At 54.9% G+C, this 27755-nt stretch overlaps 1 protein-coding gene across 1 annotated transcript; it reads right to left on the reverse strand.

Annotated features, from left to right (window-relative positions):
• Window positions 1-510: 510 nt before the first annotated feature.
• Tspoap1 (TSPO associated protein 1) lies at window positions 511-25797 on the reverse strand. The gene is made up of 32 exons (XM_076869155.1): window positions 25468-25797; window positions 24602-24709; window positions 24230-24358; window positions 23501-23680; window positions 22778-22963; window positions 21479-21556; window positions 21309-21392; window positions 20959-21048; window positions 20708-20830; window positions 20173-20277; window positions 18757-18807; window positions 18379-18399; window positions 17503-17707; window positions 16689-16861; window positions 15413-15528; window positions 15027-15136; window positions 10800-11627; window positions 10489-10640; window positions 9779-10156; window positions 9453-9692; window positions 8812-8997; window positions 7401-8240; window positions 6700-6799; window positions 6456-6598; window positions 5645-5813; window positions 5172-5216; window positions 4730-4762; window positions 4453-4556; window positions 4291-4362; window positions 3987-4097; window positions 3304-3365; window positions 511-1588 (listed from the first exon to the last, which is right to left on the reverse strand). The coding sequence occupies exons 1-31, from the start codon at window positions 25795-25797 to the stop codon at window positions 3336-3338; spliced, it is 5520 nt and encodes a 1839-aa protein (XP_076725270.1). The 3' UTR covers window positions 511-1588; window positions 3304-3335.
• Window positions 25798-27755: the final 1958 nt, after the last annotated feature.

Genomic DNA, 27755 nt, shown 5'->3' on the forward strand with positions numbered 1-27755 from the left:
AATTTTTCATATATCTGGTTGTATATAAAGTATGTTGACACCAATTCGTGTCTTCATACGTGTCCTATCTAGAATTCATTTATTCCTCCTATTCTCATGTCTATTATCTCTAAGGATTTGGGATAAGGGAAGAAAGATGACAGTATGTGTTCAGTCTGTCATCTTGAAACTGAAGGTCCCTCTCTTTGTATTTCTTCTGTCCTTTATCCCAGATTTTTTCCCCTCCCCCAGCTCACCACAACTCCAAATACCTGGCTGAAGGGCTCAGGAAACTGCCAAAACTTCTTAGAGAAAAGGAACTCAAGAGCTGTTTGGTGTTGATTGGTTTCTGCCTCACTCACCCTTGGGGTATCACTTCTGGGTTCTAAAGCCATGAATCCAGAGCCCAGCATTACCCACCCCTCCAAGGAGTCCTTTGCCCAAGGAGAGTCCAGCATGAATTTTGTGAAAATAGACTTTATTATAATAAAATGTCTTTTTTAAACAAATCCCCCACCATCCACACTCCTGGAGACCAAGGTGGGGGTGGGGGTTCAGTCAAACAATCTCCCACCACAGTGAAGGAAACATGCAGAGACTCACCCAGCCAGAGGGTGAAGGATGGGATGGTTAGGCTAAAGGGAGGACCCCGACCCACTCTCAACAGGGAATGTATGAAAATAGCTGCATAAATCTGTCCTTTCCTCAGCCCCTGGACTCCCACAGGGGCCAGAAGAAAACAATGCAAAAGAGAAGTTGAATCCAATGAGCAAAATAAGGCAAACCCAACTCCTGCTTTCTGTCCCCTGGTCCCCGAGGTTTTTAGGGATGGGGTGACACCGGGGCCAGGAGGCCTGGGCAGGGAGGGGTGGAGCACTGTGGGGCGGGGTTAGGCCCGCTTTGGCATGGCCTTTCTCCTTCCCGGGCCTGTGCAGTGGAAGCGAGATGGAGGAGCTGGACTGAGGCACTGAGTATGTACATATATACATGGCTCCGCCCGCGGCACTGGGGAGACTCCAGTGTCAACTTTCCTTCAGGGGAGGGAAGACATGATCAGGAGGAACAGGCAGGCCCCTCTCTCCACCCCCCAGGGTCCCATCCTGGGAGTAGGAAGGGCCAAAGGAGAAATCAGCAGAGTGCACTGGGAAACGAGGAGTCAACTAGGGGGTGGACTGGAGTCAACAGTCTGGGGTCCAGTCCTGCTCTGAGTCGGTGCTCAGTGACACTGGCCACTGTAGGGCTCAGTTTACCCTCCTGGAAGAGGAAGGAGCCCATCTGGAGGACTCCCCCATGAGGACCCTCTAGCTCCCACCTTTGCCCAGTCTCTCTGATTCCCATCCAGTGGAAGTGCTGGGGCCTCCCTGCCCAGCCAGGACAGGTTCCTGGGAATCTCTGGGGTCCGCTTCTGCCTGCAGGATGGGCCACAGCTTCACTCCTTCTTCCCAGAGCCCAGTTTCCTGAGGAGCTGCTTCCCTTTGGAGAGGAGACCCCATACCTTCTCAATTGTGCCCTGTGGCTCCCCCAGTTCAGTCCTGGAGGGGCTTCCAGGGCTAGGGGCACGATGCCAGCCTGGGGGCACTGGAGGCCCTTGTGTCATGCTGACCCAGTCCTGGAATGTGAGAAAGGGAAAGGTCAGGGCTGGTCCCTGCCCCACCCTGACCCCTTTCTTTGCAGCCTCAGGTGTCCAAGCCTCTAATGTCACAAACTCATGGGCAAGAACCAGAGCCTCACCATCCCGCCACTGTTCTGGACACACAGAGCACAGAGGTGAAGGCGGGGGATGGTGTCAACGGAGCATTGTGCTAGGAGCCCCGTGGGACATGATCTCAGTTGAGCTTTGCTAACTTGTGATCCTGGGTAAAAGCCCTTTTCCTTCCCTGGGTCTTACTACAGGGTAACAGGCTGACAAAGCTCAAAAATTCTCAGAAATGACACTTGAGATGGGTGCCCTCAACTTCCTATATGTCATCTCCACTCCCAAGAAAGGAGCAAGGACAAGACTAGCTTAGCAGCTGCTGTGCCCTCAGAGAAGGCAGTGCCTACAGCACCTCATAGGCACAAGAGCATCCACACTAATCCAGTAGATGAAGTGTCCCCAGGATCTTCAGGAAGTGAAGCCAGTGCTACACCACATGGACAGAGATGGGGACGGACTCTCCCTTGAATAGCCTCTGGGAGGACTCCAGGAAAGCCAGGTCCAGATGGGACTGTAGGGGTGGGGATGGGGGCATCACACAGCCCTTATCACAAACTGGAGGCCGCCCCCTTTTTTACGGTTTTTTTCTCTTGTTGAATCTGCTCCTAGTTCTACTCATGACCCTGAGCTGCACCCTCTGCTTCAGACCCACCCACCCAGTGCTCCTTTGTGCCCTACAGATGGGGTTTGGTGAAGAGAGGAGCCACGAGGAAGCCATCCCCACCCATATTCCCACATCCCCACCTGGCTGTCCCGCACCTGGAACAGCCCTTGTCACCTCTTCTCAGGTTGCACGTCCTCCCATCCAGCCTCCCATCTTCATACCCCCATCCCTGTCCAGAGCCTGGCAAGTTCCCAGTCAGAAGCAACCATGGAGCCCAGGCAAAACGCAAGGGAGCTGGGGGCACAGCCATAGGCCCTCTCCCTCAAGGCTATGGGTGAGCTTCAGGGCCTGCCAGAGGTCTGCTCAGACCTGGAAGTTGAAGCGTTGACCACCAAGGCTAACAGCTGGCTGGGAAGCCCCAGACCTTTCCCACTCCCTCCTGGCTCCCTCCACAACCCCTCAGGTGGGAGGGGATACTGGGGAACAAAAGGAGGGGGGGTCTCTGAGCCCCAGAGAAGAATAATTTGAGGTTACCTGTGAATTTCAACTAAAAGCACGTGTCTCATCTCCCTAACAGGTCTTAATGCAGAGGACAAGGGTGGGGAGACTATTATTACTGGTGACATTACGATGCCATCTTTCCATCACCAATAATAATCACAATATTATAATACCATAGTCATATAGTATCATAATACCACTGATGAGTCATAATACAGGTGTCAGGTAATGTTCTATAAGCTGCGTATGTTACAGAATACGAGTCAGCTAACATACGACATCATTTGCTAAGATGACATGTACTCCTATGACAGTTCCCAGGGTAAAGGCAAGACAAGGGATCAGAGACGGGGAGGATGATCCCACACCCACATCTAGTCCATGGCAAGATCTCCCTCCCCCATTCCCTGGAAGACAATGGAAAAGCCAGGTCAGTTCCATTGGCAACAAAGGGTACTGTCTGGTTGGGGCGAACTGGGGAGCAGGGTCACATGGCACATAGGGGGCCAGTCCCCCCACTTACATGTTGCTCTCTCTACATATATCTATTTCCATCTAGCACTGGACTCTTCTCCTCCTCATTCTCTGAGAACAAGGAACAAAGAGAGGAGAGGGGTTATTGACAGGCCTGCATGCTCTCTGCCCAGTCACCAGGTGGCCCAGGTATGGGGTGGACTCCCACTTTGCATCTGCTTATGAAGCCCTGGGTTTTCTGGTTGGGGCTCGGCCTCCTCACCCTCTGCCTGCTCTCTGAACCTGGAAGCTTCCTCATATTCCACCCACCTCAAGGAGAGGCAAGCTGTGAGAGTGAGAACCCAGGAAGCTGGGCCACTAGCTTCAAAAGGCAGTGGAAAGCCCAACAGGGTGAAAGCACCAGAAGCCAGGGCTGTTGACTGGCCAGAGGTGAAGGGTGGAGGGGTCCTTTTCCACAGGGCCCCTTCCCCTGCCATCAGCCCCAGAGTCTTGGCAGCTGGGGTCCGATGGCCTGGGGGACCAGGGTCATAGCATCCCTTCTCTGCAAACAGGGGTACATGCTGGGGGCAGGCTGCAGGGTCCCCCGCTGGTAGCAACTCAGCAGCTCTGCCCTGATCAGAGAGCTCAGCTCTTTCATCACCCTGGCTGTGCCTCTCCCACCACTGTCCTGTTCCCATCACACCAGCAGGGTAGAGACCAAATGCTGAGTTGGGAACCCAGCTCCTCACTGACCTGACTCTCGGCCTGGGGAATCCCAGGCTCCTTATCTGGACTGCCTGCTTCAGGCCCAGGTCCCTCCAGGAAATTGGATGGAACTAGGCCCCTTTGTCCGTTCAGTTCCCCCTGGGGAGGAGAAGCTGGTGAGACTGAGACTGGAAAGACCAGCCTTGCCTCCTTGACCCCGGGGGCCCCTGGAGAACGGCCTGGAGCCAACATCACTATCAAGAGAGGCACCTGGTCCATTTCTCCAGGACCCCTGCCCATCTCCCTGCCCCAGAGTTGGGGCTCGGTGTGCCCTCCCCCACAATGTTCTCACATAGTAGAAGCCATCATCATCCATGCTCCCAAACACGGTGATGACGTCCCCGGCCCTGAAGGGCAGCTCTGCCTGTGGAGAGGGCAAGAAGTAGGCGTCAGGCCCAGGAGGCCTTGCCGCCACCACCACCACCACCACCAGGCGGTATCTGAAGGTCCTCACCTCCACGTCCATGTTGGGGGAGTTCTCCCGGGGGTCATAATCAAATGCAGCCACCATGGGGCGGGGAGCTTTGAGGTCAGCAGAGGGAATCAGCCTGGAGGGGCCTACAGAGGGAAGGGAGAAGACTCAGGACTCGGGACTCAGGAGCCTCCACTCCATACTATCCTCTACACTGTTCACCACCACCCCACCGGTTGTAGCCCTTGGGGAGAGGCCAGAGAAACTGCCCCACCTTACCTCTTTCCCCTAACACCCCCACCCAGGGATGGCCCCTCACCTGGACAGGACTGGACAGGGCCTTCTGAATCTGCTGTGGAGAGAATGTACCTCTGAGCCTCGTCCTGCCCTTGGTCTTCATCCCAGACTGGGAGTGGTCCAGGGCAGCGAGGAGGCTCACCCTCACATGAAGAATGCAGGAGGGGAAGGAGGCTCAGAAAACACAACAGCCCAACTCATTTGTTCAGTAGTGAACTAAGGCCCAGAAAGGGCAAGGGGCATGCTCCACACTGCACAGAATTTACTGTCAGGTGCTTTGGGAACCTAAGTCCTGGTTAAACCAGCCTCAATCCCCACCAGAACAAAGGCCCTTACTGGAGTGGATGGATGTGACTGGAGGTCTGCTCAGAACTCCACACATCTCCCCAGAGACCCAAGCCATGCCACCCGACTCCCAATGTGCACCTACCATCATGGGAACCCAAGGGAGAATGTAGTCTTACCTTTCTTGGAGCGGCGGGGCTTGGGAGGAGGCCCAGGTGTGCGGGCTGTAGAGTACACAAAGGGACCGTTCCCTGATCCAGGAAGGCAAGTGGATATAAGAGAGAAACTGAGGCAGGGGAAGTGGGAAGAACAGGACAGATTCTGGAATCTTCTTTCAGGGCTTTCTGAGCATGTTTTTTAAGGCCCTCATCTCACGTCCCTAATAAAAGCTCCACCCCACACCTAGGACCCGAAATACATGGCTGGTATCAGGGCATCCTGCTAAACAGGCCATTCCTGGGGCTCCTAAACAGATTCCATTCCATGTGGTGAGACCAAGGGGGTGGCCGCACTTGCCTTGGTCTCTCTGGGGCTCCAGTGGCTATGCTAGACAGATTCTGGGTAAGTAGGCATCCAGCCACCCCAGACAGGCAAATTACTCAGAATGAGTCAGTTTGGAAATGGGGTGGTAAGAAGTGGATGAGGGACATACCTGAGCCCTCAAGGACAACATCTGGAGATAAATAACCCCGCTGGAGTAGCTGCTGTTTCCCTGCAGGACTGTCCACAGCCACCTCAGCCACCATGTTGCAGGGGATGTAGCCCATCCGGCCCCCACATTCACCCTGGTAGAAGCCATCGGCATCCTTGTCCCCAAACACCTGGAGGCAAAATCTAGTTGTCTCAGGAGGCCAGTTCAGCTCACTCCCTGCACCCCCAGGCCCTGAACCCAGCCAGCATCCCACTTAGAACCACAGAAGAATGTTTTCTCTTCCTAAGGCCATGGGACAGAAAGGAGAGGGGAGCAGCAATGAATCAGAATCAGAAGGAAAAAAAAAAAAAAGCCCTTTTGCATCATCATCATCACTGTCAAAGACTTTCCCTCCATGCACCCGGATGGGATCTCCCCAACTTCAGAGAGTCAGCAAAAAGCTTCAGTCAATACTTAGAGGAACAATAAAAATGGTAATGTCAACAACAAATCGTCACTATGCTGTGGCGGGTTTAGCACAATATGTGCACCAACTCATTTACTCCACAGACAACCCTAGGAGGCACACACTGTGTCATTCCCACTCTACCAATGAGGAGACTGAGTGCCAGAGGGGTGAGGTAATCTACTCAAGGCTAGCTCCACAGCTCCACAGACATGGCAGGTCTAAACCCCAGATCTGGCTTCAGGGGCCATGTTCTCCCCACCCCATCCCCAAGCTCTGTGATGTCTCCAGTGGAGAGAGGAGGGCAGAAGCAGGACGTCGTTGGCTAAAGTCTGGAGCTCTGGGCCCAAGGGGTATGTCAGTCACCTTCAGGATCTGGCCCTCCCGGAAAGGGAGCTCCTCTTCGCCAGCGTCAGGGTTGGGTGACATTGACACGGGGTCATAGTCAAACAGAGCCACAAAGAGCCTGACAGGTAGGTCCAGTGCTTCTGGTGGGCCCCTTGGTGGAGCTGTGGAGAGGGTTGGACAAAGCGCAGTGACTCAATGAGCTCCATCGAAGAGCTAAGGAAAGGCTCCCTCAGGCCTAGCCCAGCCCCCAGTAGAAGCTCACCCAGGTCAGTGGCACCTGGCCTGGGCACCCGGGCCCCTCTCTTCTGGGGTCCCCTCCGCCCAGAGCAATCCTGCCCTCTGGGCTCGCCAGCTTCCGTTGTCTGCAAAGACAGGGCAACAGATGGCAGAAGTGACACACCATCCCCCTGTGGGCCCGCACTCCCCCAGTTCTGCCCCAGCAGCAGCGTAAGCAGCACAGCAGAACAGGAGCACAGCATTCCTCTCAGGGGCCTCGGCCCAGCCTCATGGAGACATCAGACACCCCTACAGAGGCAGGAAGGGCAGGAGGGGAGGCCCCAGCCCTGGCCCCCCTAGTGGATGAGTGCAGTGGAGGGGACTGAGGTGGCGGAGGAGCATATGAGAAGACAGTCTCCGTCAGCATCGGGGCTGGTGACTCTAGACATGGCATCACAGTCACTGTCCTGAAGACATAGCTAGCTATGCAGAGAAAAGGGCCACGCTGCCTGAAGGTAGCAACTGGCGACCAGTGACAACAGAATATTGTGCATCCCGGTTCCAATCAGCAGAAGCAGCAAAGCAGTGGAATGCGAGTGGCAGGAGGCAGGTGAGGCAGCCCGGAGGCCCTGCCCCACCTCTGCTGATGAAGGTGGCAGCGTGGAATGGGAGTGGCTAGTGGGCAGCAAGCAGGGCCACCAGGCGGCAGCAGGAGGGGGCTGCCCAGGTTGGGGAGAGGGCACAGACCCGGGAGGATGGCTCCTTGGCTCTGCCAGTCGCACTGCGCCCTCTCCGCTCTGGCTCCCCTTTCTCCCAGGCTGGGAGGCGTGGGGAGGGATGGGGGCCTGAATTGACCTTCAGAGGCCCTCTGGGCCTTGCTACAGGTGCTGTGCCCCAGGCCTCCCCATCTGCCGGGTAACAGGAGCTAGTGATGCTGATGCCCCCGCTGCCTGCTTCCTGCTCGTCCTCAGAATCGTATTCGATGCTGATTTCCAAGCACTTCGGGGAGAGGCAGCTGGTCAGTCCAGATTCTGGGGCCCGGCCACGGTGGCACCTCCGGGAAGGGCCCGGTCGCCCTCGCCCACCAGCCTCTACACCACTCCTGGTGCCCTCAATCACAGGGAGGACACTCCTGTCCCTAGGGAGGCCTGGACGTGCAGAGGCCTGGGGCCCGCCGCCATTGCTGAGAAGTCGACTGCAGTGTTCTCGGGGGTCTGGAGGTCGCCGGCGGTTTAGGGGCTTCTCAGGGGAGCCACCTCCTCTCCTCCGACAGCTTCCACTGACTAGTCCGGATTGATCCTCCAGGTAGTCCCTGGCCCTGGAGGGCTCAGGAGACAGGGGACACAGGCCAGGTCCTTGGGGCTGACCCCTGTCACAGCCCAGCCCCAGCAATGCAGATTCAGGTGGGCCAGGGTCTTGGGAAGGACAGCCTGCCCCTGGCTTCCCTTCGTCGTCCTCGTCCTCCTCTTCCTCCTCTTCGGGGATGCTAAAGAGCTTCTTGCTGCAGAACTGCTGGAGGGGCAGCTCCAGGATCTGCTCCAAGATCTCCTCATCGCTGTCAGTCTCACAAAAGAGGTCAGGCTGGGACTGAGGATGGGAAGAGAGTAGCAGGGAAGAGAGGTCCGTGGGGAAGAGGAGAGAGCTGTGCTCTTTGCCCTTAAATGGGGGCAGGGGTTAGGGCAACCCTAATGGCCTCCCTCAACTTCCTCCAAGAGGAAGCAACCAGAGGGACGGTGGTGGGCCCAAAGTCAAACACATGTTTAGGCAGAACCAGAGGAAGATTCAGGGAATACACCCAAGGATCTGGCTCCAGCCCCTGAGGGGCAGAGCATGAGAGAGCAAGCCATTTGTGCCTGTCTTAATGGGAAGGCCTCCCCATCCCTCCCAGAGGCTCTCAGATGGCACCAGCTTGCCCTGGTCGGGTGCTACATCTGGTGGGCTAGAAAGAAGTGTAGACACAAGCTCTCCTCCTCCCCTTTCTTCCTAGTAGGGCCCAGGCCCGTCCTGGGCCTCTTCATGTCTGTTGCTTAGGACAAGGGCCCAGACCACACACCTAGGATGTCGCTGGCACTCAGTGGTGACTGGAGCAGTTGCAGACACATGGGGTAGCCTTGGAGCCTGAGGTCTGGGGCCCACCAGCCCCTCCCCACCTCGTTACCTTGGCCCCATTCTCCCTGATGTTGTTGCCAGCAACCTGCTTCTGGAAAGAGCAGGTCCTAGAACCCAGCTCCAAATCCTCCTCCTCCTCTTCCTCCTCCTCCTGGATGTCTGACAGGTCTGAGTTACGGCCATGATCCACAAGGGAGTTCACTAGGCGAACCCCAAGCTCTGCCATGTCCTCTTTCTGTAAGGAGAGAGACAAGGAAGATAAGGAGGTACGGGGGACCCCAAGACAGGGTCAGCCCCCAGCCAGAGTAAGAAAGGGTTCCTTGGCAGAGGGAAGAGGCATGCTCAGAGTTGGGGGGGGTGCAGTGGGGTGGGCATGGAAGCCAAACAGGAGAGAGAATCTAGGAAGAGAAACATATGACACAAAGGTGTTAGAGCCAAAGCAGAGAAGAAGACAAGTAAAGAGGGCCACCAAATTTGGGAGGGAAGGGCTGGGGTTGTGGCTCAGTGGTACAGCACTTGCCTCCCATGTGTGAGGCACTGGGTTTGATCCTCAGCACCACATAAAAATAAATAAAATCAGGCATCATGCTATCTACAATTAAAAATATTTTTTAAAAAAATGGGAAGGAGGCAAAGGGAAGGGGCAAGCCTTGATTCCGTGAGGTGGCACAGTGTGTCTCCAAACCCTACCTCAGCCCTGGGTCTCAGTCCTGGCCCGGGATCTCCTCCGCAGCAGGTCTCAGTACTTGGCATCCTCTCGGCCGGTGTTGCCTGAGTGGAGCAGGCTGTGGGGCTGGCCTCTCCTGCTGTCCACTCGGCCTCCTGCTCAGCCAGGGAGAAAGCTACAGGACTAGGGCCTCCTTCCCCCAGGGTTGGCTCGCTGGTCCTCTTCTCCTCTGAGGCACACAGGACAGCTGCCCCAACCTCCTCCTGGAAAGCAGAGCACTGAGAAAGGGCCCAAACCTGGGGCCCTTCTCCCAACCTGCACCTGCTTCCCCTCTGCCTAGACAGGGTACCTGGGAGCAAGGGGCTGGCGGTTCCTCCTGGGGTCTTTTTGGCATCTCTCTGGAAGGGCTTGCTGGGGGGCCTCCTGGGGGATCTTGAGTTCCATGGGGGGCAGGACACCAGAGGGGAGAGCTGGGGTCCCCAGGCCCTGGGGAGGCTGGAGCAAGGGGTGTTCTGGCCTCTGGGCTTGGTCGTGGTGAGGGGCAGGAGACCCTGGCTGGCAAGCAGGCTGGAGTCAGGGCTGGAGCAATAGGGGCTGGAATGGAGTCGGCCGACTCTCCGTGGGGCGACATGGTCCGCACAACCACCTTGTGGCACACCTGAAGCAGCTGCAGCTGGGACAACTCCACCAGCACGCTGCCGGCTGTGGGTGATGCCACCTCCATGATCTGCAGGGGAAGGTGCACAGGAGGGGAAGATGAGGCCGAAACAGCCAACGTGATGACAATGACAACAGTGGCACCCACATCCTGAGGGGCATTGGGCCAAGCCCTTCTCATGCCTTACCTCGTCCAGGCCTCCTGGCCGTGTGGCTCCAGTGGGGGAGAAGTTTTCAAATCCTTCATATGCTACTCTTAAACCCATGCTCTTAACTAATCTTCCACTTAGTGCCCAAATGCCAAGCACTGGGCATCTGTGCAAGGCCAGGGAGGCTAGACCTTGAGCATGGGACCCACATCCTGTCCCCAGGGTACAGGCAGGTGGGGTCCCCAGGTCATACCTTCTGCCCATCAGCATAGATGGCATAGCCTGTGACTCGGACGCCATTGGAGGTGCCAGCAGCATCGATGGTGACTGGGAGCCAACTAATGATCAAGATTCCAGGGGAGGGCCCTGGTTCAATCTGTACATCCAGCGGGGCATCAGGCGGGCCTGAGGGAAGTGGGGCACAAGATCCAGAAATAAAGGATACTTCCTGCCATAGATATCAGCCCAATCTGCCATTCCCCTGAAAACACAAATAAGGCCAGTCTCCTCTGCTGCCATCACACCTCCTAGGTGTTACAGACAGGGGTGCCCGCACCTGCATACCTGCTGGGAGCGTGGTGAACTGCAGGGTGGCAGCCCGCTGGTCTGGCTTCTCCCAGCCTGGTTCCCAGGACCCTCGGGATGGGAGCTGAGCCTCCACTCGGGCCTGATACAGTGTGCCAGGCCGCAGGTGGCAGAAGGTGGCCCAGTAGGTGCTGGGGCGGGCAGACGGGCACTCTTCCCCATTGAGGTAGATGGCATGGGCCAAGTTGCTATTGCCGGGCACCCAGGTGATCTCAGCGGACGTGGCTGTCAACCGATGGACCCGCAGCTGGCTAGGTACCACCCCAGCCCGAGCACCCAGGGCCAAGCAACAGCGCAGAGGGTCGGAACTGCCCCTGCTGGTCAGGGCTTGGACAGAAACATGGAGGGGCCCGGCCTGCAAGTCCAAGTTCTCAAGCACAGCCTTGGGAGGTGCCCCGGGCCCCAGAGCCTGACGCAGCTCCCCGTTCACGCTGATGTGGAAGCCACGTAGTTCCACGCGTTCAGGAGGCAGCTCCCAGGCCAGCACCACACTGTGGGCCAGCTGCTTGAGGACCACCAGATGACGGGGATAAGGCACAGCTGGAGGCTCGCCCAGGCCCTCCGGTGGGGGGCTCAGACTGAGCTCATCCCCTGCATCCTCCTCGGGTCTGGGCTGGCTACGTCCCCCGCTGCTCTGGCCCCCGCTACTGCTGCCACCCCCACCTCCGCTCAGGAAACTGAGTTCAGGGCCTGAGCTGTGGGACAAATCGGCCAACTCCGGAGGGAGAGAGGTCAGGAGGTCGTCATCAGACACACGCTCTACAAAATTGGAAGGGACCAGGCCCCTGCGGCCATCCATGAGCTCCCCTGGCAGAGGGAGGGCAGGAAAAGGTAGGGAAGGGGAAGACAGACAGAGAGGAGGTAAAGAAAAACCAGTCCAATAAATGCATTTAAGCAACAGCCAGTGGGCGATCTTAATTAGGTATTTAATCCAATCAACATTTACCTGTCAGTGTTTTTAAAAGACAGAAATAGGCAAAGTCCAGATTAGAGAATTATTGTTGGTTTGCATATTTGCAACAATGGTATTTTGGTTATACAGGACAGCACTTCTTAAATTTTAACATGTATATGTGTCAATAGCAGATTTGTTGAAATGCAGATTCTAAGTCAGTTAGGTCTGGGAGGGGCCAACCTTCTGCATTTCTGGCAAGATCTCAGGAGATGCTGGTGCTGTAAGGACATAGGAGAATGTTCTTGTGCTAAAGCAGTGCATGTTCAAATATTTCTAGGTAAGATGTTAGGATGTCTACAACTTGCTTTAAAATCAAGTTTTTTTGACCTACATATGGACAAAGCAAATGCGGTAAAGTGTAAACAATTGTAAAATCTATAGGTGTTCGTTGTACTATTCTTTGATTTTTCTATGCATTTGAAAACTCTCATATTAAAAAGGTTTTTTAAAAAAACTTTGGATTGTGCAGAGGGGAGTGAGGGCAGGGAAGATGTATGGGATGGGAAGGATGGTGGAATGAGACAGACACTATTACCCTATATACACGTATGATTATACTACGGTTGTGACTCTGCATCATGTTCAGCCAGAGGAAGGAGAAGTTATGCCCCATTTGTGTACAATGTGTCAGAATGCATTCTACTACCATGTAGAACTAATTAGAACAAATTTAAAAATTTAAAAAGCCAAGCATGATGGTGGACACCTGCAATCCCAACCACTGTAGAGGCTGAGGCAGGAGGAACGCAAGTTTGAGGCCAGCCTGGGCAACTTAGTGAGATGCTTTCTCAAATTCTTTTTAAAATTTTTTAAATGGCTGGAGGTGTTGTTTAGTGCTAAGCATGTGGAAGGCTCTGGGTTCAATCCCCAGAACCAATAATAATAATAATAATAATAATAATAAGATAAATAAGAAGAAAAGGAAATTCTGCTGATTGGAATTTTGCAGTGAGTTTTAAACAAAGGGAAAGGGAATGCATTTTTAGAAACAACAAGTGACAGAGAAGAGTCACTGTGGGTTCTAGAAGGGATTAGGACCCACAGCAGTCTATGTCTAGGAGCATGGCCAGCAGTCAATCCAGGCAGTGATCAGCGGTGAGTTTTTGACCTGTGTCAGTTCTCCTTTAAAAACTCAATGAGAGTTTTTAAAACATTTGTTGCTGTTTGTTTGAGGGATGTTAATGGAGAAGGAAGCTGGACCCACACACACCATGTCCTAGCCAATTTAAAGAAGGAAATAACTTTTCAGGGAATAGACAGCTGATGGCTGTAGGCCTTACTGGGAAGAAGCAGAAGCCTGAGCCAGGGCTCCAGGTAGAGGACCGGTATGAGCAGGATTGAGTTACAGGGCATGTGGGAGTTTTCCCCACAGTAATTTCTCTCTCTCTCTCTCTCTCTCTCTCTCTCTCTTTCTCTCTCTCTCTGCTTTATACTATGAGAAAAATAAAGGGAATCTGAAGAAATAATAGGGATTCTCAATAAGTTAGATAATATAATAAGCCCTGTAATAAGTTGAATAGTGGCCACTCAAAAATATGTCCATGTTCTAATGTCTGGCACCTGAGAATATGACCCTAATAGCAAAAAAAAATCTTTGCAAATGTAATTAAGAACCTTCATATGAAATCATCCTGTATTATCTGGGTGGGTCCTAAATTTCATAACTGTCCTCATAACACACCAGAGGAGAGACATTCAGAGAAGAGGAGAAGGCAATGTGACCACAATTGCAGAGATTGGAGTGATGTGGCCACAAGCCAAGGAACACCTAGAATCACCAGAAGCGGAAAGAGACAAGGAATGGATCTCCCCGAGAGTCTTCAAGGAAGTACAGCCCTGTGACACCTTGGTTTCAGATTATGGCTTCCAGAAGTCTGTTGTTTAAAGCCCTAGGTAGGTGGAGATTTGCACGGCAGCCGTAGACAATTAATATAGCATGGCACTAAGGAGTGTGGGATTAAAGCATCCGCACACTACATGAATCCACAGCTTGCAAGACCAAAGCTGAAGTCTGGGCCAGAGTTGGGCATGTGGGCTGTGAAGCTCATGCCACGGAGAACAGTACAGCTGGGACCAGACAAAGCAGTCCCTTACTAAAGCTGGACAAGGAATATGGTGTCCGGCACCCAGTTGTCCACATGGCTCTATCCCAGTCTCCCCTAGACTGCATAGTTTGAATTCCAATAATTTGGGGTGAGGTGATACTTTGCTGTTGCCCGCCCCCATCCCTGAAAATTTTTTTCTTTTCATAAAAAATACTCTTGTGGGGCTGGGACTGGGGCTCAGCAGTAGAGCACTCACCTAGCACATGCAAAGCCCTGGATTCAATCCTTAGCACCGCATAAAAATAAATTAAATAAAGGTATTGTGTCCAGCAACAACTAAAAAATAAATACTAAAAAAAAAATTACTGTTGTCCTGGAAGCTATTTAATTCTGCTCTTGGAACCTACTCCTATGGAGAGTTTAGCTGGTTGGGCCATGAAGTCAGATACCATTATTCCCAGTTGCTACTCAAATAAAGAGAACCAGGGCCCAGGGAAAGGGCTGAGCAGGTTCCAAAGCTTTTGGTGTTCCACACTCAGATCTGACCCCCTTCCTAAATCTTCACACACAGATGACCCCTGACTCCATTGCCCTACCTACATGTCATTCTGGTCTCTACCCTCCCTACTGCTAAAGGACACAGTCTGGTACCTGGGCCAGGACCACCGTGGAGGAAGCTCTCCCAAGATTATCCCCTTCTGCAGGCTCTGCCATGTGGCCTAGTCTCAGTGGAGCATCTGCCCCAGTTGTCTGATGAGCTCTAAGGCTCATGCCTTGTCTGAGTTCTGACACAAGCTTACCATGTGCTAACACTTTCTCCTGGAATCTGTACCCTGGTCCCTCCTCCTCATAATTAACTGGAGTCCAGCATCAAATCTATGCTACATGCCTGGCCTCAAGTGTCACTACTGTTAAATAGTGCCATACTCTTTTTACTGGCACTAAAATTAATCTAACACAAATCTCCTGTGACACTCTGTTCATTCTCTGGACAGAGTAGTATGCCCTGACCTGTCCTGCAGAAAACCAGACCCCTTTTTTTCCTCTTTTCTCACTGGCTGTCAGATCTCTGTATGCCTCTTAAACTGAGTCTGAAGAGTTATGGTGGACTGAGCATGTAGGGAGTGGAGATGGATGGATGGAGGTCTTAGGAACTGGGGCTTAAAGGCAGGGGAATGGACAGAATGAGCCCTAATACTGTCCTACCTTCAAAAAAGCCATCCTCATCCATGTTGCCATAGATGTAAATGTACTCTCCAGCTGTCAGGGGAAGTTCTGCCTCTGGATTCTCGTTGGGACCCTCAAAGGGGTTGTAGCTGTTGGGGAGGTGGCAAGGAAGAAGAGGACAGAAACCTATTGTATCTCCATGCCTGTCATCTCTCCCCATGCATTGAACCTTTATGAAGACATGCTTTCCACCTTTAGCCAAGTAGAACATTCACTGCACCCACCTTGGCTCAACTAGGTTATGAAAATATGTCCAACTGGGGTCCCTCCCACTCCCACCATTTCCAAAGGTCTGTCTCCACCCAACCCACTCCTCCCACATACTCCAAATGCTGGGAGGGGAGAAGCAAGGGTGAGGGGCTCACCTATAGCGAGCTAGAAAGACCTGGATCCTGGCTGTTCCTTGGTTGCCCTCCGGGGCTGCTGGGAGCTGGGACACACTATCCACCTCTAGCTCCTCCACCTCACTGGCTGTGTCCACCTGGGGGCAGACAGAAAGGGCTGGTTTCTCTCCAGGACCCAGAGCCAAAGACAAAGCAGGCATGTTCCACACTGGACCAGAGGAAGACCCACTGCTTTGATAAGGGAGAGTGAGCACACACATGCTGGCAAGACCAGGAATACCAAGGACCCAGTGTTTTCTAAAGGTGCACCCAGCTGCCCTAAGCAGGGGGAGTGGGGACAATCTGGACCCCTCCCTGAGTCCTGGCCTCTGCTGAACCAGCCCAGTAAATAAGGGTGCTCCCCGCACCTCAGAGGGGGCCAGGCCACACTGGTGTAGAGAGTGGACATCAATGGCAATTTGGCTCCTTAAGATTAATAACTCAGCAAAGCGTCTTGATTGTAAAGAGCTGAAAGCAAGGAGGCAGAAGGGGCTGGAGAAGTCCCTGACTCTAGCCAGGGAACAGTGTTCAGTCCTGGAACTCAGAACTTCCTGTCCACTGGGTCTCCCCTCCACCACCAAATCCCAAACCAGCACCACCATTCTATCCCACAAGGGGGCAGCAGAGGCCGGGGGCAGGGTTTTACCCCTCTTGAAACCTGGGTAGCAAGGCTGCTCCTGACCTGCTCCCCTTCACTTTGGGGAATTTGTGGGTAGGAAAAAGGGGTGGCGTAATTAGAAGAACTGTGAGTGATGCCCAACAACCTGGTAATGATGATTGCCACATCTACTGGGTGCCCGGCACAGAGGCACTTTTCCTTATATTTTTTTTATGTAATCCTCTCAACTTTAGAAAGCAGATTTTATTATCCTCAATAGTCAGATAAGGAAACCAAAGCCCAGAAAGAGTGAGTGACTTGTCTTAGACAACGATGGGATTTAAATCCCAGAAGCTGTACTCTGTCTTATACAACCATCTGCCTCTCTGCAGATGCTCTTATGAGCAGTTTCATGTGGATCCTGGTGCCAAAGTGTCTCCTCCAACCAGCCCAGGACTCTAGGGCCTCCCTGGAACCCTAGGGGAGGAGGTATGGGCTCCTCCTGAGATTCCCCACCCATGGAAGGGATCCATAGCCCATGTACCTCCCAACTTGGGCCCAGAGGCCACCCAACTCCTAGGGTTCCCATAAGAGGTCAGGGCCAATCTTCACTGGTCCATGCCAATGCCAGAACCCCAGGGCCCTCTCCCCAGCACTGACCTCTGGTGTAGGGCATGACTTGGGGCTGTTGTGGATGGACTCGGAGCGAGAGGAGTTAGAGAGAGACTCTGCCTTCTTGGCTGTCCTTCGAGGGACCCCGGTAAGGGTGGCAGGGACAGGCTCGGAAGACTTTTGGGTGCAGCGCCCCGGTGAGCCCGGCGGGAGGTCAAGGTCTAAAGAGAAGATGGCACGTGGGCTTGGGATCTGTGGCCTAAGGAGGGACCAGGAAGACAGGGTGGAGCCTCCTGGGTATGGGGGTCAGGCCCCCCATAGCCGGATTTCCTGACTTCTTTAAGAAGGGAAATATTTGCTGGGAAACTTATTAAGCAGAGGTGTGGGTGATTTACATACATGTTTTCACAGGGTCCTCAGATCAGCTTGTATTTAAATCCTTGCGTTTAATTATTGCTTAGGCCTTAGCAAACTATGGCCCAGAGAGGTTAAGGAATATGCTCAAAATCTCACTGGATGTTGAGTGGCACTGGGATCAGCAGCTGTGACTGATCAGCCCCTTCCCACCAAGCCTGGACTCTTCCCAAGGCCTGCTACTGAATCCTACTGCCTAGCAACCAACTCCCAGCTACGTCCAGAGACATCCAGGCAGAGAAAAAGGAACAGTGGCCTGAGATGCCTGGGCCACACTTCAGGATAGGAACTCTTACGGGCTTTGTGTTTTTCCCATCAGAGCTTGGCTCTAGCCAGGTACTAGGAACTTTGGGGGGAGTTACTGGCCTTCTCTGATCCTGAACTTCCTGCTCTATACAAGCATCCCAGGCCTGGGGATTCCAGGCCACAAAGTTGCTGGGTCCCTTACCTTTGGGGCCAGACCCCCGGCAGGGCTGGGGGGTAGAGCAGCAGCAAGGGGGTGGTGGGTGGTCCCCCAGGGCACTGCAGCCCAGGGCAGAAGTGAGCAGATCCAAGGGGCCTGGGTGCAGACGAAAAGCCTGGAGCTCCTGAGCCAGGAGGCTGAAACGCTCCGTCTGGCTGCGGCACTGCTCCTCGAGCTCTCGAACCCGGGCCTGAGCCAAGACCCACCATGAGACAAGAGCCAGGCAGAGCTGCCCAGCGCCAGCCTGTGCCAGCTCCACACAGCCTCACACTGGGCTTCAAACCACATCTACCCAGCTTCCCATCCTGAACACCTTACCAACCCTCATGCCCTGGATGGTGGCACTCCTGCTTCTGAACAGTTTGCAGGCCAAAAGGGACCCCTCCCCACCCCCCATCACCACCACCAGTATCACCACAGGAGTTTTCTCAGCTCTCTCCCTTGTCACCCTCCCACAGTGACTCAAATCCCTGCCCTCAGAAGGGTACATGAGAGATTCCACTCCACAGAAAGGTAGGGACAGCTTTGTGACAGAAATGGGCCAGTTCTCAGGAACTTTCCTCAGGTAACAGGAGAGTCCCAAGATCAGGGACTCTCCCCTGGCCACTATCACAAGGAACATGCGTCAATTGGTGACGAACTTCCTCATGGCCTGAGAGCCTCTACAGGAGGGAAGGGTCTGGGATGAGGGAATAGTTCCTGTAGGAACCCCAGCCCAGCTTCAGAGTTTGAGGTCTACTATGGGACACATCCCCCCTGTTGGACAGGAGAGTTGGTACCACTTGGGCCCTGAGGGCAGGGATATGGGAGAGGCATAGGGAGGGGATATCTAAAGGAGAGGGAGGCGTAAGGAGGTTGTACCTGCATGGAATCCAAGGTGGACTGTGGCAGAGAAGGGAAGTGCAGAGGAGAAGTTAGAACACTGAGCCAGAGGGAGGGAGAGAGAGAGAACAGGGCCTAAAGGGACACCATCCAGTCAGCTCCTAGGCTAAATGAAAGGGCAGTTCACAGTGAAGGCAGCCTCTGGAGCGGATGGCAATGGGAGATGGCTGCCACCAGACTCGGGAGCTCTTGTCCCTTTAAGCCCTTGCCTGAGAAACAGTCCAAAAATGGAGGGGATTCCCCCAGACCCTCCTACAACCCCCCACCCTACCCCCCACTTCTTTACACTTCTTCTATCTGAAGTCCCCTGCCTTCCCCCAAGGTCGTGGAGCTGGTGGCCACCTCCAGGGACCCTACCTCCAGCAGCTGGACGGCCCCTTCATGTTCCCTCTTGGCTTCTGCCTGGGCCTACCAATGGAAAGAGGCAAAATACTGGTAGGGAAGGCTGGGCTAGGGGTGGGGACAAGGGAGCATGAAGGAGGGAAGAAGGGAGGGAGGGAGGGAGGGAGGGAAGGAGGGAGGAAGGGAGGGAGGGAGGGAGTCTTGCTCCCTCCTGCACTCCCAGCCTCAGCCCCACCTTAGCAAAGGGAGAAGGATAGGGGAGAGGTTTCTCTTTCTGGAACATCCACTTCCTGGTTTCCCTCCTACCTCTCTCATGCTCCTTCTGAGTTTTAGGTTGTTGTTTTTGTTTTTGTTTTTGCCTGCCTCTTGTCTTCTACCCCTTGGGATGTCGGCAGTTCCCCTGGACACAGTGCTGGGCCACTTTATACTCCCTGCTCTCTCCTCAAGGGTCTAGTCACACAACGGAACACATGATGGCTCCAAACATCTCTGAGGCCAACTTCCCCAGAACTCCAGACTCAAGCATCCAACTGCCTACGGGCACCCCCCACTTGAACATTTAGCACATGACCCGGACTTGACAAAACAGAACTCCGAATTCTCTACCCTTCAAAGCTGGTGCCCCGTCATCCGTCACCCCGTGGGGAGTGAAAATCCCTATCTTCCCCAGGGTCGACTGAGTTTGGGACTCAACTGGAACCCCACAGTGAGTCTTGTCAATTCTGTCTCCAAACTGTATTTCCAATGTATCCACTTGTTTCCACCTCCCTTGTCACCTGCACCCTGGTCCAGATGATCATCACTTCCCTCCTGGACCACTGCCATAGCCACTAACATCTGATTACCCGCTCTATGCTGCTCCCACTGTCCGTTCTGCCAACTATGAATCAGACCATGTCACCTCCCTGCTTAGAATTCAATAGATTCTAACCATTCATAGAACAAAATAGCCAAACTTCCCCCAGTGTCTAAGGCCCAACTCCTGCTATAGTTCCCTGCTATGCTCTAGTCACACTGCTTTTGGGCCCTCCCCCCAGCTCCTCCCTACCAGAGCGTTTGTACAACTATCCCCCTATCTGACCTGCTCTGCCTGGCTCTCCTGACTGACACCTTCTCACCTCTGGGTTCTTAGCTCAATTGTCACCTCCTCAGGAAGGCCTTCCCTGATGACCTGTCTAAAGTGGCTCCTCATCCCATCCCAGCCCCTTCTTGTCACAACACCCGTGCGTGTTAGTGTCTGAAATCATCTCATTCATGGGTCTGCTTATTTGCTGATTGGTCAGGAACCAACCAGGTCTCTGTTTGCTGTTATCCCCCCAGTGCCTAGCAAGGTGTCTAGTACACAGTGGGTGCTCAGTATGTGCTTGTTGAATGAGTGGCTGACTAAGCTGGGCCCCAGCAGCCTACCACCTTCCTCACTCCTGCTCCCACCTGCTGCAGCCGTCGAACCTCCTCTTGCTTCTCCCGCAGGCTGAGCCGAGCCTGCTCATGCTCCACCTCCAGCTGCTGCCTCCGCTGGGCCACCTCCCGCATGTGCTGAAAACAAGACTCTAGGTCAAGGCCAGAGCCCCCCACTCTGCCACACTTCCACAGAAAATCTAAGGTGAAGGAGCCTCAGATACCATCTGCTCCAGATATCCTCTATAAAACAGGAAACTGAGGGGCTGGAGTTGTGGCTCAGTGGTAGTGCATTTGCCTGGCATGGGTGAGGCACTGGGTTCGATTCTCAGCACCACATATAAATAAATAACAAATATATATATATATATATATATATATATATATATATATATATATATTTATTTAAAAAAAATAAAAAAGGAAACTGAGGCCAAAGAAGGCAAGAGGTTGGCTGCACGGGGACAGGACCTCAGTCCCCAATACCCCACATAGGGCATATTCTACCATCTCGCTTTCTCCCTGTACCAAGGCCCAATAGCCTCCCCCACCTACCAAGCCTCCTCACCTTCAGCACCTGCTCCAGGCTCTCCAGCTTGCTTTGCAGGCCCTGGCTCTTTTGAAGGGCTGAGTCTCTCTCCTGTGTCACCCCCAGGAGCTGGCCCCTCAACTCCACATTCTCCCACTCAACCTGGCAAGAGGACATTGGCAGGGAGTTGGATGTGTGCACTTTGTCCCACCTGCTCCCTCACGGAGGAGAATACCCCAGGAGTACGTCCCCCAGGCCAGGAACAAGACCTCGCAGAGCAGAAGAGGTACCTGCTCCTTCTCTGAGGCTCTCCCACTGAGCCGGGAGTTCTCCTCCACCAGGCGGGCATTCTCATTCTGGGCTTCTCTTAGCTGCAGTTCCTGAGGGGAACAGTGGACCTCTGGAAGAGGGGCCCAGGACCCACCTTCCTCTTTCTTCACACAGAGAATCCTGCCCTCCCAAGCAAGGCCTCCCTCCCCTGCTGGGAACCTGCTTCAGCCAGGAAAGAAAAGCATCCCTGAACAAGAGGAAAAGTGTGTTCTTAAGGGCAGGTGGGATGGGAGCAAAGCTGAGGGAGCCCAATGCGCCCCTTGGCCTGGGGGAAGGGAGGAGCTGGACCTGGGCAGCCTCCTGAGCTCACCAGCTCCTCACATCGCCTCTGCTTTTTCCGTGCTTCCTGCTCCAGACTTTCACATTTCTTCCGCTTCTTGCTGAGCTCAGACTCCTGTGGGGTCAGAACCAAGGCCTGCACATGGTAGAAGGCAGTTCTGCTCACAGCAGGTTGCCTCCAGCCCTTGACCTAGGACTTACCAGCTGCTGCACCCTTGGCTGTTTCTCAGGCTCCCCTAGGACCACGGGTGGGCTCTCCACATCCTCCTGAGGTGTGGCCTGGAAATGCCCAAGGACAGGGGGCTGGCACCTGAGAACAGGGTCCTAGGGAAGCCTGTCCCCAGCCCAGCCTCCCTATGGGAGGTTCCCACCTCATGGCATGGTCAGCAATGAGCAACCTGCCAGGGAAGGGGAGGGAAAGGGTGCTGTCTGCCCACCCTCTCCCAACATCAGCTGATGAAGAAGTCTGGAGGCAGTACCCGGTATACCCCAGCCATAAGTGCTTTGAGATCGTGGAACCCACGTGTGCCCTGGGAGATGGGTCCTTTATCCAGGCCAAAGCTTTCCCTTTTTAGCTTCCAGCAGCTGCCCTGCTCTGCACTCAATAACTGTCCTGAGTGTCCTTCAGCGACTGGCAGAGAATTAGGAGGCGGCGTGGGCCCCCAGGGATGTGGTGTTCCCAGAGCTAGGGGTTCTGAATCATCCAAATCTGGGCTTGGCCTGCAGCATTGGAAGCCTAGCCAGTCCCTCCTTCTGTCTTTCCCCAAGCCCACCCTATCGCACCGAAGTGCAAACTTTTGGGGAGGATAAGTCTTGATGGGAGGGGCTCCCTCCGTGGGCCAGTCAGAGGGAAAAAATCTGAGCAAGCAGCATCCCCCACCCAGAGGATTTCGTCACTACTGAGTCCCTCCTCCCACCCCTCAAAGAGGCGGACCTAGATGCTGCCCACCTAGGATGAAGAGCCAGGTCTCTAGGTTCTGGGGTCTGGAGTTGGTCCCTGGCCCTCGGGGTAGCGGCTGCCTAAGCCCCGTGCTCAGTGAAGGTCACCCGTACCTGGAACCCGGTTGGATGCACTGCCACCCCCAGCTAGCCGGGGCCAGGCCTGGCCAGGCAGGCGCTGATGGGGGCGTCCCCACTCTACTGCCGCTGCGGGAGGAGGCGGCGCGGGCTGGGCCCCGGGCGGCTGCCAGGGCAACCAGGGATTTGCGGCCGGGATGTACCACTGGCGGCAGGGCAGGGGCGGCCCGGCTGGCCCAGCGGGGAGCAGGCCTGCGGAGGGCGGAACCCCCGGGGGATTGGGGGGAGCCGTGCAGGTACGAGCTCAGGAGGCTCAGAAGACACACTGCCCGTGGTCGGGAGGATTCCCTAGACCCTAGGAATGCGCACGTCACCCTGGGAATGCGAGTATGGCTTTGATGGGGAAGTAGCGAGGAGATCCCCGGGTCGCCCCCACCCCTCATCTGCGCACACCCACACACCTGCCCTTGCGCCGGCTCTCACCTCTCCCGGAGCCCCCGGGGCCGGCGCCCCTGCTCTAGCCGGGGCAGTGGAGCCCGGGGGCCGGGGTGGCGGGGGCGTCTCCTGCTGGTTGCGCAGGGCGATCTGCCTCTGCAGCCGCAGCACCTCCCGCTGGGACTCGCGCAGCAACCGGTCGAAGTCCCGCACGTGGAGCCACTGGGGACCCTCCTGAGTGGAGGACCAGGAGGGGAGTCAAACCTAATTAACCCCACCATTCCGGGCAGAACCAGACCTCCACCCTGATAGAGGGGCTCAGAAGTACTGCAACCTGCGCACCCTCCTGTGCATGCATGCCCGGTCATATGTGCTTGCGTACACAGCCACATGTTTCCACCAGCCGTTGTACAGACATTCCCAGCAACTCATTTACTGGGTGCGCGCAGTGTGCCCTCCACTAATGCCTGGTGAACATTCCTTCACAAGTTTGTGGGTATTCATATCTCCAGACCCTACAGACCCACTGGCACACAGCCTTAAACCCGAAGCACAGACGGGTCCTGGTCTGGGACTCTCGGCTCCACCCCCTTCAATTCAGGCTCCTTCTCCCCTCTCCCACCTGGGCCGTTGCCAGGGGAACCTACTCCCCAGCAGCCTCCACCTTCCCGTTTCATTTGCATCTCATTAACATCTTGTCCACATCCCACAACCAGGCAGACTGCCCTGCTGAGTAGGGCTGAGGAAAGGGGGACCCGGGCCTCTTCGCACCTTTCCCACCAGAGTGAGCCTGGCCTGCAGCTCCCTGCACTCCCGCTGCAAGGCAGCAATCTGCTTGTCCTTGGCCAGCAGTGCACTGGCTGTGTCACTGAGATCCCGGGCTCGCTGGCGGGCTAGGGCCTTCCGGCAAAACTCCAAGCTGGCCCCTGGTCCAGGCACCGGAGCACTTACCTAGCCAGAGGAGGGGTAAGGCCAGTGGTCACCTGGGGGCTAGGGCACTTCTCCCATTCCTCAGCTTCTCCCAAAGGAGAATTTAAATGAAACCTGGCTTCCGGCTTCCACCCAGTCTTGGGTAGCAGAAATCAGGCAGCCTCACTCCACTCCATCCCAACAGTCCCCAACCAGGACTAAAAGGGTTTAACTTCACATCTTAGTTTAGACCCAAAGGAGGCTGTTAATTTGGCTATCACTATGATGGATCTTGTCCCTGCCCCCACTCCAGCTCTATACCTCCTGTAATTAGCTCAGCAGCCAGCACAGGCAAAGGATAATCCAGAATTCTTCTCCCTGTCTGCTCAGGAACCTCCTACCTAGCCCTTCTCTCCCTCCTGTAGCCCCCTCACCAGGCCAACATTTGTCCTTCCTACCCTCAGCCCTTGGATTCATGCTTTTCTAGGTGCTAAGAGTTTATGACTCCCAAGTCCCAGCGCTTGAGGCCCAGCCCCTGCTTCCCCTCTGCCCTGGTCACCCAGCCTCAGCCCAGAAGTCTCCTGTCCTCACCACCCTCAGGTTTGTTTCCTGGAGCTTCCGGGCCCTCTCCTCCAGGCGCTTGGCAATGACCGCCAGTTCTGCGTTCTTCCGCTTCAGCCTCCGCACCTTCTCCTCTGTCTCAGGGAAGCTGCTCTTTCTCTGACAAGGGGTCAGTCAGAATTGTAGCATGTAGGGAGCACCCCACAGACCCATTCCTACTCTCAGGCTTGGACTAGAACCCAGGACCACAGTGGGATCCCTAGCAACTCTGGGCAAGGGTTCACCCTCTCTGGGTCTTGGGACTGTGACATCTCTTGGAGAGATGTTCAAGGGGTAGGGAAGACACTGAGACAGAGGGCCCGGCTCCAGCTAGGAATCAAGACCCAATTCACCGAGTCTCACCAGCATCTGGTTTTCCTCCTTAAGGATGGCACAGCGCTGCTGCAGCTCACCCAGGGCCCTCAGGAGCTCCAGATTGGGTCTGTCACCAAAGCCCATGTTCAGCTTGGCCTGGCATGGGAAAGGACCAGGTACAGAGCCTCAGGACCCATCCCATCCAATAAGAGCTCTCCATGTGAAAGCATCTCCCCTCACAGTCTAAGGAGACATGGAGATTAGAAGGTTCTCTCCTATGTCCCAGGCCTTCAGAGAGGGGCACAGGAGTCTAGGAGAAGGGACCATCCCATCCTCCCTGCTCCTGGTGGCTCACAACTGTCCCCTGACCCCTCCAGGCCAGTGCCAGCTCAAGCTTCCATCCCCATTTCTCCAGACTGCTCTTGGTTGGTGAGTCCCCTGTCCTCTCCCAAAGTCCTGATCCCTCCATCTTCTACAGGAGCCTGCTCGCATTCACCCAGACCTTGTCCTCTGTGGCTCGGCCCCACACTGAGCCTTCTCCCTGAATCTTTCCTTATACTCTGATTCTACCATACACATTCACATCCCCCAAATCCCCCAGCCCCCTGAGGACAGAGACTCATGGAGGAGGAGGCACAGACAGACAGACTGTCAGACAGAGACATAGAGGGGCAGGGCCAGATATAGACAGACAGGTAGAGAAGACAAATAGTTAAAAAAAAAAAAAAATGGAGCCACTGAGATTCATATCTAATGAAGAGAGGACAGATAGTCACAGAGACAGAACCTCGGACAAACAGACGGAGAAAAGAGGTGGGCAGCAGGGTTGCATATGTTGCTTTGCCTCCTGGCCAGCTAAAGGACATGGGGGAGGCACAGCTTGCAGACCCCCCAGCCCTCCCCAACCCCCTTACCTTAGTCAAAGCCTCCACATCCTCATCCTTCAGCCTCAGACAACCACGACCAGAGATCACTGCTTGCTGCTCCAGGCTGGGCAGCCCAGCCTCTGTTCCTTCAGGGTCAATGCCCACCATGGGCCTGGGGCTCTGGGCTCCCTCAGGCTCGCAGCTCTCCTCAGGCCTCAGTTCTCCAACCTGCAAAGCTGTCGGAGTGTCAGCAATGCTTGGGGCTCTGTCTCCAGGCTCGCCCCCCTGGCCCGGAGTCCAGCTCTGCCAGGTGGGCAGTGCCCAGGGTTCCATGGCTCCTGGGTCCCCAGGCTGAGGGATGGTTGTCAGTTGCTCCATGGTACTGCCAAGGAACCCCAGAACCTAGGCCAGGGAACATCACCCAGCCAAGTGAGGGGACTTTCAACGGTCATGCCAAGCTAGACCCTTCCCCTCTGAGCTCTTGGCTTCACCGAAGCTCCATCCAAGGTTGACTGAGCCCTTCCCCACCCGCGAAGGAGGCTGCAGAAGGCGTCAGGGCTGCCAGAGCTGGAGCTGGGGGTATGTTGGCTGGTGGTTGTGTGTGAGTGCTCGGGTATATGGGGAGGCGAGGGTGTCCCTGTGGGGGTGGGGAGGATGTGCCGAGGCCACCACCAGCAGTGCCTGGGTGAGGGTATGCGTGTGTGTCTCCAGGTCTGTCCCCTGCAGGTCAATGCTATCTTGTGTGTGTTTGGAGGATGGGTGCCCCCACTTGTGTGTGTTGAAGAGTGTGGTGCTGTATGTCACTGTCTGTGCCTGTTACAGAGTTGCCAGTTGTTTCTGCGTGTGGGGGTGTCTGTATTGCAGGGCTGTGGCAATGTGTGATGCTGTCACTGGTTGTATCTGAGTGTGTCAGTTTTGTGCAGCTGCGTGCATCGGTATCGGTGTGTGTCTGTCAGCATCTGTGAGTCTGGTCATCCATCATGACCCTTCAGCCTGGCTAGGGTCCTCAGGAGCTGTTGGGGGTGATCCCCAGTGGTTCCTTGTGGTCTTTTATCTCCGCTCCTCTCTCGGCTGCTGCTCACTCGCTTGCTGGGTGGCCGGGCTGGTCCTAAGGAGGCCTGGGTCGATGGGCTGCTTGCCTCATAGTCTCTGTCCCTGCTAGCCTCAGCTCGGGGGACTGCAGGGGTCCCTTACAGTCCCGGAGCCTGGAGATGGTGGGCGCGGAGGAAGGCTGAGCCTCAGAATGAGGGGGAGCGGGGGAGAGCCTGCCCACCCCTCCCCCTCCTCCTCCCCTCCCGCCCACCAATAGGAAGTCAGCTGCTGGTTTCCATGGCGATGGCGCTGGACTGGTGGGCTGGACCGGCTGGCAGGGTCGGGATAGAGGGAAGAGCAGGTTCCTCACGGGATGTCAGCTCAGCGCCCTCCACTTGTGGCCTCCCCACCCCTTGTCCCCATGTGCCCTCACACCTTCCTGGGTCCAGAGGCAAGCAGGCTGGAGACTGCTGAGACCGGTGGAGACGGAGACAGGAAGGATGTAACAGATCCAACCATGGAGAAGAGCAGAACCAGGAAACCCGGGATTTGAAGAAAACAAAGAGAAATAAAAGGATAAAAACGGGAAGATAGAAGCAGAGAGGTAGAAATCAGCTGAGAAAATTGCTTCAGCTTCCTTCTGGCAGACCACATTTGGAGACCAACCTGCCTGTCTCAGGCCAGCAGGGGGAGACCTCAAGACCTGTTGGGCTGCTTTTGCCCTGAATTGTCAGGAAGTTCTTCTTCTTTTTTTGTTTCCCCCTAGTCTTAGACTCTTTTCTATAAGAAAATGACTTTTGAGAACAAGGATCTGGGAAAACCCCTGACCCAGGATTCAGCCCATGGGATATAGGACTAGATAGAGTTCCTAGAAACAAAGATACTTGAAGAGGCCTTGGAGAGGCAGCCCCTCTCTCCTCTGAACCTGGGTCTTAGCAGACAAGCTAGTCTCAACCAAGTTTGGGGGCCCTCGTGTGGCACCCCTGTGGAATAGCAGCAGTAGCACTAAACCACAGAGCCCCTGACAGTGGGCTCCACCCAGGCCAGAGCTAATGGAACTGAGGGGAGGGAGTACATGGAGAGGAGGTGACATCTTTACTTCCCTAAAGCAGTGTGTAGAGCAGTATGCATGCCACTACAAGATGAGTGTTGCCGCTGTTTAGGACAGTGAATGTACACATGCACATAGTGATTATGTCCATGCACATATAACATAAACATACATTTATTTATCTGCACTTGGGGGACATTGTACCATTGTCTATGAATCTCATTGGTGTGTACTTATGTCTATTTGAGTCTAT

Source organism: Callospermophilus lateralis, chromosome 11 (assembly GCF_048772815.1).
Source record: "Callospermophilus lateralis isolate mCalLat2 chromosome 11, mCalLat2.hap1, whole genome shotgun sequence".
Taxonomy (NCBI): domain Eukaryota; kingdom Metazoa; phylum Chordata; class Mammalia; order Rodentia; family Sciuridae; genus Callospermophilus; species Callospermophilus lateralis.